Here is a 17,526-nt window from a genome sequence, read left to right on the forward strand (position 1 = left end):
TTAATTTTAATGCATTTATTTTATCATACGTATATATATACCTTCCTTATTTGTATTATTTGTGTATGTCGCATTATTGATTTTGTATTTATTATTTTCCCTATTGCTACTTATTATATTATTATTTGGTGTACTTACATCTTTTACTATTATTAGTATAAATGTATTTTCCTTGTCCATAGTATTCCTAATATTATTGTATATGTTCAATTATACTATGTGTACTTGTATCTAGTACGTATATATTTAGTAATATTGCACATATATGTCTATTAGGCATTATATTTTCATACATCATGTATATATGTCATATATTATATTTTTGCATATTTATATATTACCTTATATTATTATTACTAAATGTACTTTATATTTGTTCATGCTTGGTTTTTTTATTTCTCTTTTGAATATTATTATTACTGTTTTGCTACCGCTTTAGTATTATGTTAACATTTTTCATTGATAATGTCACTGTTTGTATCTTTGATTTATTTTAAATTCTCATTTCGTGAATATTTTTTTGTTTTAATTACTAATCGAGGCAATATATCGATTTAACATTAAGTCGTAAATTTCATCGCTATGTTGGATGGAATTTGTCGGCTCGTGTTAAAACGGTATATCCTTCTCAAAAATCAAAAATTAAAAGTTCTCGTCTTTTAAATCGGATCACGATTGGAATTTAAATTGAACTAGCATTTTTGAAAATTAAGACAACACATGTTTAAAAGATACCAATTTTGGGCGTCGCGAGGGTGCTAATACCTTCCTCGCGCGTAACTGACTCCCGAGCCCTACTTTGTCTCTGATTTTAACATAGACCTAAACTCGGCCTTCTTTTGTTTTAAAAATAATTTTATTAGGTGTCCGATCACACCTATAAAGAGGATCGGTGGTGACTCCCTTCTTTATTTCCATTTTTCAGCTTATGTTTCAAAAAATCATACTTCAGTTTTCAAGTTTTCAATGAATTGCCACGATTAGCGACTGAGCTAAGCTAAAAAATTTTATGTCGCTACAGGTGTTATATGTATAATATATATGCGTGGTTTTACTATACATAATATATATGTGTAAGTTTTATTTTATATATATATGCGGTTAGAGCTTTTGTATTATCTAATATATATAAATCTTTATGGGACTTTTAATGTATGCTAAAAAGGGGTGAAGTCAGAACAAATTTTTAGAGGGGTCGAATGAAAATTTAATTTTTTATAGTCTATATCTTTATAATTATTAAAGGATTAAATCGAATTTTTATAATTTAAGGGGAGGCCAACGTACAATTTTACCTTTACTAATTTAAAATTTTTTAAAAAATTTCAAGAGCCTAAATATAAATTTTCCATTTTAGGGGGGGCCAGGGCCACTGCCAGCCCCCCCTTGTATTCGCCTCTGATGCTAAAGTTGATGTGACAAAGACCACCAAATAGGTATGCATATATATGTAATATATATTTATATGTGGTTATGTAGTACTTGTGAATGGATATAAAAATAAATAATATAATGTGGACTTTTATAACATGTGAATTTTATTGATAATGCACATTTATGTATGCACGAACCCCTAAGTGAATTACGAGTTTTATGATATTGTGAGTTTTGATTAGTGCAAATTATATTATTGTGAAATGCTAAGAACAAGCTCAACAGTAGTGTGAGCCAATTATATTGTGTAATAAAATGTGATTAAATAGATATATTGGCAATGTGAGCACTTGAAACTGTTGGATATCATTGACATGCCATAGGATTGTGAGTACTCACCCCTTTTATTTTGTGTTGAGCATCATGGCCTGGAGATAACGTTGGAGAGATAATGGAATTTCGAGCATAGCTCCATTCACCATAGATAACGTGGTGTGTTTGGAGAGTATGAACATTCATGCTACACATGAAGATAGCGTACAACTTTATGAGTCATGTGGAGTGTTTTGGAGATTCGTTTATCTAATGAATATATAATTTAACTATGTTTCATATTCATGAATTGCCAATATATCACTATGTTGAGTATGTAAATTGTGTTATATGTGAATTTTTCTAGTATGTTCAAATCCTTACATGTTTGGTGTGTTTAGTTGTGTTGTATGCATGTGTATTCACTGAGCTTTAACCAGCTCACACTCCTTACTTTATCTTGTAGATAAATAGTTCGCAAATTAGTGAGGATGGTGGCAAATCGATGATCCATTGCAATGCATTTTTTTAAAGCATTTGTGTTGAGCTTTTAAACTTCAAAGTAAAGGCAATGTGGGTCATTCCAAGGGTTTAGTTCTAGAATTGAACTTAAAATTTTAAATTTTTAACGGGTCATTCTATTGCGATATAATTTTGTTTTTGATGGTTTTTTAAAAGAAAAGATACTCTACTTTTTGAAACTATATATTTCGAAATAATTATGAATATATATATAAATATGTGTGGTAGTATTTATTGATGTGGACAATTATTTTTAAAACTTTTATAAAATTTTTAATTTTTTTAATTTTAGGAAGCACACATGAAACTTCTACTTGAGTTACCACGTCACTTTCATTAAGATTTTAATAGTCCAATTAATTTTTAGGTAAAATTTAAAAATACAATTATTGCGAAGATCTTTGAATAAAAAATGATAGGACAGCACTAACTACAATTTTTTAATTATTTAGTCCCTATAATTCTACTCCAATTCAAGAAATCACGTGGTGGATATAATAAAAAACTGATATTAAAAGCAAATAATTCACGACACTAAGATTACATGGTTGAATTAAAAAAAGTTGATTGTGTAATTGTGAAGGAAATTACCTTTTCACTGAAGTTATTTATAGACCCAATTTTTGTCAGAATATTTGCACTCATTTCTCCTTTGGCTTTTCCTTAATCAAAATGGCCTCCTTCAAAGAGATCATATCAACACTCCCAAGAAGAAAAGGCTGGACTGACTATGATATTTTTTTGTATCAAGGCTTTTGGTGTGACACATTTTTTATTGAAGGAGTAATGAGAGCTCAACAAAGTTTTCGATCTCAACCTTCTGATATCGTCATATGCAGTGCGCCGAAAACCGGACCAACGTGGTTAAAGTCCCTCACTTTCGCCATTGTAACAAGATCCACCTTCGATGATTCCACTAACCCTTTACTTAGCAATCTATCACATGATTGTGTACCCTTTTCAGAGGTTGATTTAGCCCAATCTTCCTCCAATCGAGACCCTAATAATCCTTTGTTAGCCACACATGTCCCTTACTCTTCTTTACCAAGATCAATAATTGATTCTAGTTGTAAAATTGTTTACATTTGTAGGGACCCTAAGGATTCATTTGTTTCGAATTATCTCTTCTTTGTTAGGATCTTGGCATCTAAAGACATGAAGCCCCTTGCTTTAGAAGAGGCCTTTGAGCTTTATTGCCAAGGTGTAAGCTCTTATGGACCTTATTGGGACCATGTTCTAGGGTTTTGGAAAGCAAGTTTGGACCGACCTGATAAGATTCTTTTCTTGAAATACGAAGAAATGATGGAAGATACTGCTGTATACGTTAAGAAATTAGCTGATTTCATCGGTTATCCTTTCTCTTTTGAAGAAATTGAAAAAGGATCAGTCGAAAAAATTGTAAACATGTGTAGTTTCGAGAATTTAAGCAAATTGGAAGTGAATAAAAGCGGAAAACACCGTGAGGGAACTCCAGTGGTGATTGAAAACAAGATCTATTTCCGAAAAGGTAAGGTTGGGGATTGGGAGAATTATTTGACACCTAAAATGGCTGCTCGGTTGGACTCGATAACGTTGCAAAAGCTAAATGGTTCAGGCTTAACTCTGTGATTGAATCATAAAGCAGCCATGGGGTACATTGTCCCTTCCCTGCAATTTCGACATATTATGTTTCTAAAAGTAATTTGTGTATGCTTTTTGCAAGTAGTAACACTTCTCGTGTTGTTCATGTTAACATCAATAAAAAGCATAGTTGATTCAATATGTGAAATGTGATTAAAAACATGTAAAAGACTATGCGAATTGAATTATATGAGTTCGGAGGACCGATATAAAAATTAAAAAAAATAAATAGATTCGATATAGAAATGATACGATTAAATGATATGAACTGAAATGGAAATGATTGTGTTTTTTTATAGTGGAAAAAATAGCATGGTATGTTATAATGATTTGCCGATTTTCATAATGTATGAATCGAGATATATGACATGAAGAGATGAAATTCAAATGTTTGAATCTTGAATATGTTTTGATTACATTCTTGTCGAATTAATGTTTATGTTGGTATGACTTGATCATAAAGGTATCGCTGATCTTTATCGCTTAGTGTACAATTTGTTTATTCCATATGAGGTATTAGTTAATCTCGAAGACTTGAGGAGTGATCCAACATCTGATTTGTAACTCTCGACTTAACAATGTTTGTATAGTTCCTTTACGTTTTGATATATGACATATACCTAAGTTTTAAGTTAGTTTTATATCTTGGATGGTCATTTGGAAAATTGGATAGTTGATGTCAATTTGAATTTATGAATATGAAATGTTTAAGTTATCATGAACATTATGTGATGTTTAAATGGTTAAGTGGTGTAAATGGTCATATGTATTAAGTTAGGTTTGAGTTATGAATGGTTAAATTGATAAACATGAATGGTAATGATATAGCAAAGGTAGTATATGAAGTGTTGATGTAGGTATTATGCTTGAACGGATTGGTTTCGCATTGGTTGTTTTGGTTAGGTTAGTATGGATTGGTACCATATAAACATTTCAAAACAATATGTCACATTGTAACAAGAAATCGATAGTGAATGACGTCGCGACCTGGAATCTCCCAAGTAGTGATGTCAACTTGATAGTTTTAATATTTTACATTTTAGTTCTTAAACGACTTTAAGTTATCGAAAGAGCTTTCGTATGCTTGTATAAATCCTAGATATGTTTGTATAATATGATATAATGATGTATTGATCATAATTACAAGTATAAACTGTTGAAGTGATAAAATTTAGATCGTAGTTGCTCCAACAACGAATGTGACATCCCATAGTTTGGACTTGTAAATCAAGTTGGGTATGGGGTGTTAAGGTGGGTTTGGAGAAGAAGAATAGCACTTTGTATTATAAATTAAAAAAAAAACACAATCAGTTTAGTAAATGGAGTTAGAGAAGAAATAATGGGTTTAGAAAAGAAGTAGAGTACTTTGTATTATAGGCCATTGATGGTAGAAGTTTTTATGATTCTCAAGAATGAAAGCACTGTTACCCAAGCCCTGATTTTGTTTCTTGGAAATTCGAGCAACAACAATCGGTCTAATAATTATAATTAGTTAGACTTTTCTAGACAATAAAATACTATTACGTACCAATTTTATAAACTACTAACAATATCTATTTGACAGTTAAAAGTTTTTTTTTACATAAAATGAATATTTAGAAAATTTTAATTTATGCCAAACTTTTTTTGCTTCATTCAAATTATTCTGCTTAAAAGCAATAGAACAATAGTTCCAGTTAACCAATACAATTGTCACAAAAGCTAATATAACATGAAAACCAGACATTCCAATAACATTCACCACCACGCCCTTGAACATAACCCTACAATTAATACCTGCTGACGCTAATGTGTCTACCATTTCATTGCCATGCTGCTCTGCTTTTGAAAATGCTACCTTACCCACATAGGTTAGTCTCCTTTCCATATCTGCGAATGTAGTTTGTTGCGACCAAGGTCTCCTGTCTTTGTTGAATAACCAATTATACGCCACCAGTGACTCAATTTCAACAATAATCAAACCAATTCACCTCCACCTTATTTCAATTATTACATCCAACGCAGTAATTATTGCTCCTAATTCAGCTGAATCTGCATCAATGGCATCACATGGTCCCGAGAATAAAGCTTTTACATTTCCTTCCTCGTCTTTAAGAACACCTCCACAGTGTATAGCTTCCTCAGTTACCATTCCGCTTACATTAAACTTCAGCTACCCATGAGGAGGATAATGCCAACCTAGTGTAACGGGTTTGGAATCGAACCTGCAATTAGAAGAATTAACCACCATAATCTCTCTTGTACTATACACTCATCGAAAGCAGCTCTTACCCACAACAATGCTCTCATCTTGGAATGAAATATCAGCGCATTCATAGACAACACATTTCTTTCAAACACCATCTCGTTCTTTGCGAGCCAAACAGACCAACATGATGCCGCTATTGCTATCAACCAAAGATTTTTGCTAGTACCATGTAACTTAGAATTAAAACATAAAGAGTAAAATTCTTCAAAACCGCTCACCATTTTCCAGCCAACTTCCCACCAATTAAATATCCTTCTCCAAAAACCCACAATAAAATTGCATTTAAAGAACAAATGGTCCGCTTTCTCCTGTTCACGTTCACACCATGGGCATACATTCATTATGTTTTGCTGATGCACCCTTCTCTTCACCAATAAATCCTTTGTGGGAATTCTGTCGATTGCAAACATCCATAGTAAGTTTCGCACCCTAGGAGGGATTGTTAATTTCCAGATTTTATCAAAAGCAAAAATGATGTCATCCCCTTCTCCCTCGATCAGCAAATTTATGCCAAACTTGACATACATGATCTATATGAATGGAGTATTAAATATGACGGCGGAATTGTTAAAATATTAATTGTATAAAAAGTTACTAAATTATGCAAAACCACTTTAATTTTACACCCAGTGTAAATGAATCTCTCATCTTATTTAATTTTTTAAGTATTATATTAATAATTTTTATCTTACATATTTTATTTATGTTTTTTGGGTACATGTTTTATCTTAAGATTTGTATCATTCTTTACACGATAATAATTCATTTTACATAGTTATAAAAAATCATAAATTTTACATAACTTTTGATATATTATTATATTTTGGTTTATGTTTATTTCTATGTGACATGATAATTCTAATTATTTGAATTTTTTTATGTACGCTAAATAAATTTGGAGTAATCTAAATTGATTTAACTTGAATAGGATACAAAGGTTTTACTTATATAGTGTACAAATCATATTAAAAATTAATCTAACTTTACGAAGCATAATGAGCAGGTATGTTCTAGTCATATATTAAATATATGATATAACTCTTGTACATACTTTTTTTTTACATCATTTTAGTCCTTTTTTTTATCATTTTAGTTTTGAATCATCAAATTTCAATTAAATTACCTTTTTTTTTGACGTAAAAGTTGACCTAACAAGTAAAACTTTAACGTGATTGACGTGGTAACCTGTATATATAGTAGTATACGTGTATTTTATTGTTGACGTAGATGATTATTTTTAAAATTTTTATGAACTTTTTGAATTTTTATTTTTATTTAATTTCATGAAGTACGCGCAGACTTTCATGTGTATAACCACGTCACTTCCGTTAAAATTTTAATAGTCCAATTAATTTTTCCGTTCAAAGAAAAACAATTTAACAAAAATTTGAAAATTTAAAACAAATCGATCCAAAAAAAGTATTAAAATAAATGCATTTAAGAAAAGAGAAATTATTTGGTACACTGCCGACAGAACTTTTATACTCCACAAACAGAATCAGGAATTGATAAGTATTCTATAAAGATATAATAAAATATTAATTTTTTAAGATTACTTATGAAATAAAAAAAATACACTTCACCTCAATTATTGTCAACAAAACCTGATTCCAAATCTTTTAAAATAATACAAAAAAATCTATCAACTAGATTGTTTAGTGACAAAATCATGAATAAAGATACAAATCTTTCCGAACCTTTAAATATATTTGAATAAAATCAAATCAAATTGAAAATCAATCTGATTGGAATAAAATAAAATCGAGATATTTTCCTTTTAATACAGATTCTTGTATAATTTTTGTTAAGAAAAATAAATTTTGTTAAGAAAAATAATATCTTGGGCCCAACAGATCCAAACATTTCGCATCGCCCATGTTGTGAGAGTGCACCCCTAACCGCTGTTGAGTTTGGACATGCACCCCTTATACGCAAGACAAAATTTCAAGTTTAGTCATTTAATTACTTTTCAAGTGGGTTGTTATATATATACATATCTCAACTTGGTATTTAACTAATGTGGGATCTAAGCTTTTCTTTTTCTCAACAAATATTTATAAGTGACTTACTTTGAGTATCAATTTCTCATTCATCACTCAATTATTTTGAGGATATGATATACCGTTGTAAAGGTCTCATGGAGTAGAATATAAAAATATAATTTTATGATTCAACTCTCCACCTTTACCAATCGAGAAGTTTCCAAAAATTACATATTTTCCAACAAAATTTTAACGGCATTGACGTGGTAGCCTGTATAGTAGTTCATGTGTACTTTATTGCTAATGTGAACGATTATTTTCAAAACTTTTATGAACTTTTTGAATTTTTATTTTTGTTTAATTTTATGAAGTACAGGCGGACTTTCATGTGTATCACCACCTCATTTTCGTTAAAATTTTAATAGTTCAATTAATTTTTTCGTTTGAAAAAAAGCAATTTAACTAAAATTTGAAAATTTAAAGCAAACCGATCCAAAAAATATTAAGATAAATGCATTTAAGAAAAAGGAAAATTATTTGATACACTATCTATAGAATTTTTATATTCCACAAGAAAAATTAGAGGTTGAAAAATATATTAGAGATATAATAAAAAAAATATACGTCAAATTTTCAAATCACATCACCCTAAACAAAAAATTTCGACAAATACTGCCAAAAAACCTGATGCCAAATCTTTTAAAATAATACAAAAAAATCTGGTTGGTGACAAAATCATGCATGGGACAGACCTTGACAATTGCTAAATAAGTACTAGCTACACTTTTTATTTATTTAGTCCCTACAATTCTATTCCAACCCAAGAAATTTGGTGGTGGATATAATAAAAAAACTGTGGCTATATAAGCAAATAATTCTCGTGACTAAAATCACATGGTTGAATTACAAAAAAATTATTGTGTAATTGTGAAAGAAATTACCTTTTCTCTAAAGCTATTTATAGACCCAATTTTTGTCAAAATATTTGCACTCATTTCCCCTTTCTTTTTCCTTTATGAATATGACCTCCTTCAAAGAGATTATATCAACACTCCCAAGAAGAAAAAGTTGGAATGACTCAAACGACTTTTTTTTTGTATCAAGGCTTTTGGTGTTACTCATTTTTCATTGAAGGAGTGATGTCGGCTCAACAAAATTTTCAATCTCAACCTTCCGATATCGTCATATGCAGTGCACCGAAAACTGGAACAACATGGTTAAAGTCCCTGACTTTCGCCATTGTCACAAGAACCACCTTCGATGGTTCCACTAACCCTTTACTTGCCAATCTATCACATGATTGTGTACCCTTTTTAGAGGTTGATTTAGCCCAATCTTCCACCAATCGAGACCCTAAAAATCCTTTGTTAGCCACACATGTCCCTTACTCTTCTTTACCAAGATCAATAATTGATTCCAGTTGTAAAATTGTTTACATTTGTAGGAACCCTAAGGATTCATTCGTTTCGTTTTATCACTTCATTGCTAGGCGCTTGGCATCCAAAGACATGAAGCCCCTTGCTTTAGAAGAGGCCTTTGAGCTTTATTGCCAAGGTGTAAGCAATTATGGACCTTATTGGGACCATGTTCTAGGGTTTTGGAAAGCAAGTTTGGACCGACCTGATAATATTCTTTTCTTGAAATACGAAGAAATGATAGAAGATACTGTTTTATACGTTAAGAAATTAGCTGATTTCATCGGTTATCCTTTCTCTTCTGAAGAAATCAAAAAAGGGTCAGTCGACAAGATCGTAAGCATGTGTAGTTTCGAGAACTTAAGCAATTTGGAAGTGAATAAAAGTGGCAAACACCGTGAAGGAACTCCAGGGGTGATTGAAAACAAGATCTATTTCCGAAAAGGTAAGGTTGGGGATTGGGAGAATTATTTGACACCTGAAATGGCTGCTCGGTTGGACTCGATAACGTTGCAGAAGCTAAATGGTTCAGGCTTAACTTTGTGATTGAATCATAAAGCAGCCATGGGGTACATTGTCCCTTCTCTGCAATTTCGACATATTATGTTTCTAAAAATAATGTGTATGCTTTTAGCAAGTAGCAACACTTCTCGTGTTGTTCATGTTAAGATCAATAAAAAGTATAGTTGGTTCAATTGAAATTGATTCAATCAATATAATATGATATAAGTGTTTTGATTTTGTTAGTTTAATTTTTATAGATAAACTACACCAACTCTCCTAAGCTTTGTATAAAATTACATTTCGGCTACCCAACTTTCAAAATTTATATCATAGTCACTGAAATTATCAAATTGATACATTTTTGTCACTTGACTGTTAACTTCTGTTAAAAAAGTAACATTGCACCTTAATTCAAAAGATTGCTCCGACAATGGATGTGACATCTCATAACTCGGACATGCAATCAGGTTGGGTATGAAGTGTTACAAGAAATGTGGGTTTGAAGAAGAAGAATAACACTTTGTATTATAAATTTAAAAACAAAAACCCAATCAGTCTAGTAATTGGAGTTAGAGAAGAAATGATAGGTTTAAAAAGGAAATAGAATACTTTGTACTATAAATTAAAAGAAAAAAAATCTAAAATTTCAAAAAATTGAAACTTACCAAAGAATCCAAATAAATATCATATAATAGAACATTTTGCTCCTCTCTTGCCCGATAGCCCGTTGACGGTAGAAATTTTTATGATTCTCAAGAATGAAATCAATGTTACCCAAGCATTGATTTTGTTTCTTGGAAATTCAAGCAGCAATAATTGGTCTAATAATTGTAATTAATTAGACTTTTCTAGATAATAAAATACTAGAACGTAACCAACATTATAAACTACTAACAATATATATTTGATGGTTAAATTTTTTTTACATAGAACGAATATTTAGAAAATTTTAATTTATAACTTACATACATGATCTATATGAATGGAGCATGAAATATGACGATGAGATTGTTAAAATATTAATTGTATAAAAAATTACTAAATTATGCAAAACCACTTTAATTTTACACCCGTGTAAGTGAATCTCTCCTCGTATTTTATTTTTTATTATTTTATTATTTTTTTTCCAGTTTTGCAGCATAAAATGTTTCTAATAATTGAGAGTGGCGCGCTTAAAAAGTCCGTGGTGCCTGCACCTTTCTTCTGAAATTAGGATGTCCAGAGATGGTTTTATCTCCGTTTTGGAAGCAGATATGCTCGGTTTCATAATGGGATTTGCGCTGGCGTTTTTAGGTTTGTAAAGGCCTGGTTTGTTTAAGGCATAGTGGTGATTTTGGAGAAGAATTTGGAGTGTTGTTGATGTGTTTCCACTGGAGAGTTGATAAGATATTTTGTGTTGTTACGAGGTTTTTGTGTTGGTTTTGTTTTTTGGGTTGAGTTTTGTTTAACTGATGAGGATATTGGGGTTCTGGTGGGTGGTTGTTTGTTGTTATCAGTTTATGTTTGGTTGTTGGTTCTTGGGTAAGGGTCATTTTCGTTGGGGGTTAGCATTTCTTGCAAATGCTGAATTTGTAATTTCTTGATTGAGCAAAAAAAAAAATCAAATTTCAATCAAATAACTTTTCTTTGGGTGTAAAAATTGATTGAACAAGTAAAATTTGTTGGACAAAATACGTTAATGAACAAATATAAATATAAGTATAAATATAAATAATTATGTAAGAAAATAAAACAACTTAATATAAAAAAATATTTATACACATGTAAAAACACCAAATTTAACTAAAACAAATTAAATAAATATTTGTATTTATTTAAAACAACAAATTTGAAATGAAGGAATAAACAAGATTTCTGAAAAACCAAAAATCGAATAAAGGGATTCGAGTTTTACTAGATGTTTAGGCATGTTTTCACAGTTTCCTTAAGATAGATTTGGCCGCTCCTATGGTACTTCAAGAAACGTTGGTCAACTGTCTCCTAGGATACAACAACAAAATGATTGCGACAGTAGTGCCTTTGCAATGATCAATGAACAAGTCTTGCCTTCTTCTATCATCGAAACATTTGAAAAATTGGAGAGAAAAGAAAAGAATTTTGAGAGTGAAAATTTGTTATTTCTTTGTAAGCGTGTGTGTAGAATTCTTTAGGCTTTTATAAGCATTTAATATGGAGGAATTTTGGAAATTTCCATGAATAAAAATACAAATCTTTCCATTAAAGGAGCCTCTAAATCAATTTCAATAAAATCAAATTGATTGATTAGAATAAAATCAAATCGAGATATTTTCCTTTTAATACTTTGCTGAGAAAAAAAAAATTCTTGTTGGGCTTAAAATATATTTAGGCTCATCTTGGGCCAAATTGATCCAAACATTTTGAATTGACAATGTCGAGTGTGTGCACTCCCAACCCTTAGCAAGTTTGGACCTACACCCCCTATGAGTAAGGCAATGTTTCAAGCTTAAGTATTCAATTACCCTTCAAGTGGGTTCTCATATATATACATATCTCATACTTGGTTTTTAACCAATGTGGGGTCTAAGCTTTTGTTTTCCTCAACTAATATTCACAAGTGGCTTAGTTTGTGTTGAAAAGTCAATTAAGGGGGTGTTGAAAAGTCAAAAATGAGAGGTGCAATTGGCACCGAAAGAAAAAGTGATAGGCAAGTTGTTTAAAGTTGAATGGGATAATTGCAATTTTGGTCCTTAATTTTTTAGGCCATTTGCAAGTTGGTTCCTGAACCTCAACTATAAATAGGCCTAATCATTTTTCATTTCAACCATCCTAACCAATCTTTCTCTCTTAGTTTTCTCTCTTCTCCCATTTGAGAATTCTTAAGGAATTCTATTTGTTTGTAATATTTTGGAGATAGTAAAGTTATCATCTGGTGTTAGTGCCCGAGGACGTAGGTATAATTTACCAAACCTCGTTAAAACTCTTGTGTTCTTTCTTGTAGTATTTTTCTTTCAATATTTGAGGGTATAATAGTAGTATTTAATTGTGCTATTAAATTACTATAGAAGGGATATTTTGACTAAGAAAAGACTTGGTATTTAAGAGATCCTTGTGATCCACCTCTCTTCCCTGGGAATTGAACTTTGTGTGATTTTTTAGTACAATAATTTACACGCTTCCGACCCTATTGAAACAACAAGTGGTATCAAGAGCCGAAGGTTAATCGTAGTATGCTCTGTGGTTGCAGTTTAAACTGATCTTCCACATCAGAAAAGATTTCCTTATGTATATTGAAAGATTATGGAGAAAACGGTCGGTGTAGGAGCTTCAACATCGTCCATGTGGACAAGACCGACAATTGCAAATGCAAGATTGGCCGTGGAGATCTTTGATGGTACGGGCCATTTTGGTATGTGGCAAAGTGAGGTTCTAGATGCCCTTTTTCAGCAGGGTCTAGACATTGCCATTGATGAAGAGAAACCAGATGATGTACAGAAGAAAGATTGGAAGGCGATCAATCGGTTGGCATGTGGCACAATTCGATCATGCCTTTTTTGAGAGCAGAGGTATGCTTTTTCAAATGAGACTTCTGCAAATAAGTTGTGGGTGGCACTTGAAGAAATTTTTTTGAAGAAAAACAGTCAAAATAAGCTCTACCTAAAGAAAAAACTGTTTCGCTTCACTTACGTCCTAGGTACCACAATGAATGATCACATCACCAAATTTAATCAGTTAGTCACTGATTTGCTAAATACGGATGAGACATTCAAAGATGAAGATTTGGCTTTGATGCTGTTGGGGTCACTTCCTGAGGAGTTTGAGTTCCTAGAAACTACTCTACTTCATGGCAGGAGTGATATATCTCTGAGCGAAGTCTGTGCGGCCTTATACAGTATGAATAGAGAAAGAAGGACAAACAGAAAAACTTAATCAGAGATACGGAAGCTTTAGTAATCCGAGGTCGTTTATACACTCGGAAGAAAACTCAGAAAGGGAGATCAAAGTCAAAGTCCAGACTCGGGAAAGATGAATGTGCCTTTTGTCATGAGAAAGGTCACTGGAAGAAAAATTGTCCAAAGCTGAAGAATAAGGGAAAAGCTGCTGTAGATGCTTGTGTTGCAAAGCATGATACCAGTGACTCTGAACTATCACTGGTTGCATCATCATCGTCGTTCCATTCAGATGAGTGGATATTGGATTTGGGTTGTACCTATTATATGTCCCCTAACCGGGAGTGGTTCTCTGATTTAGTAGAACTAAATGGAGGAGTTGTTTATATGGGCAATGACAATGCCTGTAAAACTGTTGGGATAGGTTCAATCCAATTAAAGAATCAAGATGGATCAACCAGAGTTCTGATTGATGTTCGGTACGTGCCTAGTTTGAAGAAAAATTTCATCTCATTGGGAGCCTTGGAATCCAATGGTTCAGTTGTTACTATAAGAGATGGGGTTTTAAAAGTGGCATCTGGCGTACTTGTGATATTGAAGGGCATCAGGAAAAATAACTTGTATTACTACCAAGGTAGTACAGTTATTGAAGCAGTCGCTGCAGCTTCCGGTAACAAAGAATTGGACTCAATGCAGTTGTGGCATATGAAGTTGGGACATGCCAGCGAAAAATCCTTGCAAATTCTAGCAAAGCAAGGATTGTTGAAAGGTGCAAAGGCTTGCAAATTAAAATTTTGCGAGCATTGTGTTCTGGGAAAGCAAAAGAGAGTGAAATTCAGCACTGTTATCCATAATACAAAAGGTATTTTGAAATATGTTCACTCAGATGTGTGGGGGCCTTCCAAAACACCTTCGTTAGGAGGAAAACACTACTTTGTTACTTTTGTTGATGACTTTTCGAGAAGAGTTTGGGTGTATACCATGAGAACTAAGGATGAAGTGCTTAGAATTTTTCTTAAATGGAAAACTATGATCGAAAACCAGACTGGCAAGAAAATCAAGCGGCTTAGGACGGACAATGGAGGGGAATATAGAAGTGATCCGTTCTTCGATGTGTGCCAAGAGTGTGGTATTGTTCGACACTTCACAGTTAGGGATACACCACAGCAGAATGGAGTGGCAGAGCGTATGAATCGAACATTGCTGGAGAAAGTTCGATGTATGTTGTCCAATGCTGGGTTGGGCAAGCAATTTTGGGCTGAGGCTGTGATATACGCTGGCCATCTTATTAATTGTTTGCCATCATCTGCATTAGAAAGAAAAACTCCTATGGAGGTATGGTCTGGAAAATCGGCTACAGATTATGATTCCTTACATGTGTTTGGATCCACTGCATATTACCATGTGAAGGAGTCAAAGTTAGATCCGAGGGCAAAAAAAGCTCTCTTTATGGGAATCACTTCTGGAGTGAAGGGATTTCGTCTTTGGTGCTTAGACACAAAGAAAATGATCTGTAGTAGAGATGTTACCTTTGATGAATCTGTCACATTGAAAAAGGTAGCAGATAAAGATATTCAGACGAGCGATACTCCACAGCAGGTGGAGTGTACTCCAAAACAGGTGGAGTTTGAGCAGATGGGGATTTGCCCAGTTCATAAGTCTAATTCTCCAGCCACAATGGAGGAATTAGAGGTTGAAGAGGTTCTGACCCAAAAACCGTTAAGTACACCAGAACCAGTTGCAGTTGCAAAGCCACGGAGAGAAATTCGTAGACCTGCTCGATTTACTGATATGGTGGCCTACGCCCTTCCCGTTGTTGATGATGATATTCCTGTCACTTATCAAGAAGCAATGCAAAGCTTAGAAAGTGATAAATGGAAAAGCGCCATGGATGAAGAAATGCAGTCTCTCCGGAAAAATAATACTTGGGAGTTGGCGCAATTACCGAAAGGTAAAAGGGCAATCGGATGCAAATGGGTATTCGCAAAGAAAGATGGATCTCCTAGCAAGAAAGATGTTCGCTACAAGGCAAGATTGGTAGCAAAAGGCTAAGCTCAGAAGGAGGGAATTAACTACAATGATGTATTTTCCCCTGTTGTGAAGCATTCCTCCATCAGAATTTTGTTGGCCTTGGTAGCACAGTTGAATTTGGAGCTAGCTCAACTTGATGTTAAGACGGCTTTCTTGCATGGTGAGTTAGAAGAGGAAATCTATATGACTCAACCCAAAGGATACACAGATGCTGGTGGTAGAAATTGGGTTTGTAAGTTGAACAAATGGCTATATGAATTGAAGCAATCCCCGAGGAAGTGGTACAAGCGATTTGATAGCTTTATGAGAAGGCAGAAGTACACAAGAAACAAATATGACAATTGTGTGTATTTGTAGAAGCTGCATGAAGGATCTTTCATTTATCTACTCTTGTATGTTGATGATATATTAATCGCTTCGAAGAGCCAAAAAGAGATAGATAAGCTGAAGTCTCAGTTGAATCAAGAGTTCGAGATGAAATATCTAGGTGAGGCTAAGAAGATTCTCGGCATGGAGATAAGTAGAGATAGACAGAGAGGCAAGCTTTGTTTGAATCAGAAGTAATATTTGAAAAAGGTATTACAATGTTTTGGTGTAAATGAAAACACAAAACATGTAAGTACCTCACTTGCTTCTCATTTCAAACTTAGTGCTCAATTATCTCCGAAAACTGAAGAAGAAAGAGAATATATGACAAAAGTCCCATATGCTAATGCAGTTGGGAGTTTGATGTATGCGATGGTGTGTACACGGCCTGACATTTCACAAGCTGTTGGAGTTGTGAGCAGGTATATACATGATCCTAGAAAAGGACATTGGCAAGCTGTGAAATGGATTCTACGGTATCTTCGAAAAACCGTTGGTTTAATTTTTGAACAGGATGAAGCACTTGGTCAGTTTGTAGTTGGATATGTTGATTCCGACTTTGCTGGTGATTTAGATAAACGTCGTTCAACTACGGGGTATCTGTTTACTCTTGCGAAAGCCCCAGTGAGTTGGAAGTCTACCTTACAGTCTACAGTAGCAGTGTCTACTACAGAGGCAGAATATATGGCAGTTACAGAAGCTGTTAAGGAGGCTATTTAGCTTAATGGATTGTTGAAAGACTTGGGAGTTGTTCAAAGTCACATTAGTCTATATTGTGACAGTTAGAGCGCTATTCATTTAGCGAAAAATCAAGTCTATCATTCAAGAACCAAGCATATCGACGTAAGATATCACTTTGTGCGGGAAGTCTTTGAAAAAGGAAAAATTTTACTTCAGAAGATTCCGACAGCAGATAATCCCGCAGATATGATGACCAAGGTGGTAACAACAATCAAGTTTAATCATTGTTTGAACTTGATTAACATCCTGAGAATTTGAGCACCTTCAGGTGTATGGCGCTCGAGAGCACATTTGGAGGCACTACAAAAGATAGCTTTATCGAATATGGGGAGTTGAAGGAAGTGTGTGAAGATGTGATTATCCTAATCAAATCTTCAAGGTGGAGATTGTTGAAAAGTCAATTAAAGAGGTGTTGAAAAGTCAAAAATGGGAGGTGCAATTGGCACCGAAAGAAAAAGTGATAGGCAAGTTGTTTAAAGTTGAATGGGATAACTGCAATTTTGGTCCTTAATTTTTAGGCCATTTGCAAGTTGGTCCCTGAACCTCAACTATAAATAGGCCTA

At 33.2% G+C, this 17,526-nt stretch overlaps 1 protein-coding gene and 1 pseudogene across 1 annotated transcript; both read left to right on the forward strand.

Annotated features, from left to right (window-relative positions):
• The first annotated feature begins 2,865 nt into the window (after window positions 1–2,865).
• Window positions 2,866–3,987, forward strand: LOC107888121 (flavonol sulfotransferase-like). The gene has a single exon (XM_016812264.2). It carries the CDS (start codon window positions 2,881–2,883, stop codon window positions 3,814–3,816), a length of 936 nt encoding a protein of 311 aa, XP_016667753.1. The 5' UTR covers window positions 2,866–2,880; the 3' UTR covers window positions 3,817–3,987.
• A 5,077-nt stretch (window positions 3,988–9,064) lies between these two features.
• Window positions 9,065–10,168, forward strand: LOC107886810 (flavonol sulfotransferase-like; annotated as a pseudogene).
• The last annotated feature ends 7,358 nt before the right edge of the window (window positions 10,169–17,526 follow it).

Source organism: Gossypium hirsutum, chromosome A01, assembly GCF_007990345.1.
Source record: "Gossypium hirsutum isolate 1008001.06 chromosome A01, Gossypium_hirsutum_v2.1, whole genome shotgun sequence".
Lineage (NCBI taxonomy): Eukaryota > Viridiplantae > Streptophyta > Magnoliopsida > Malvales > Malvaceae > Gossypium > Gossypium hirsutum.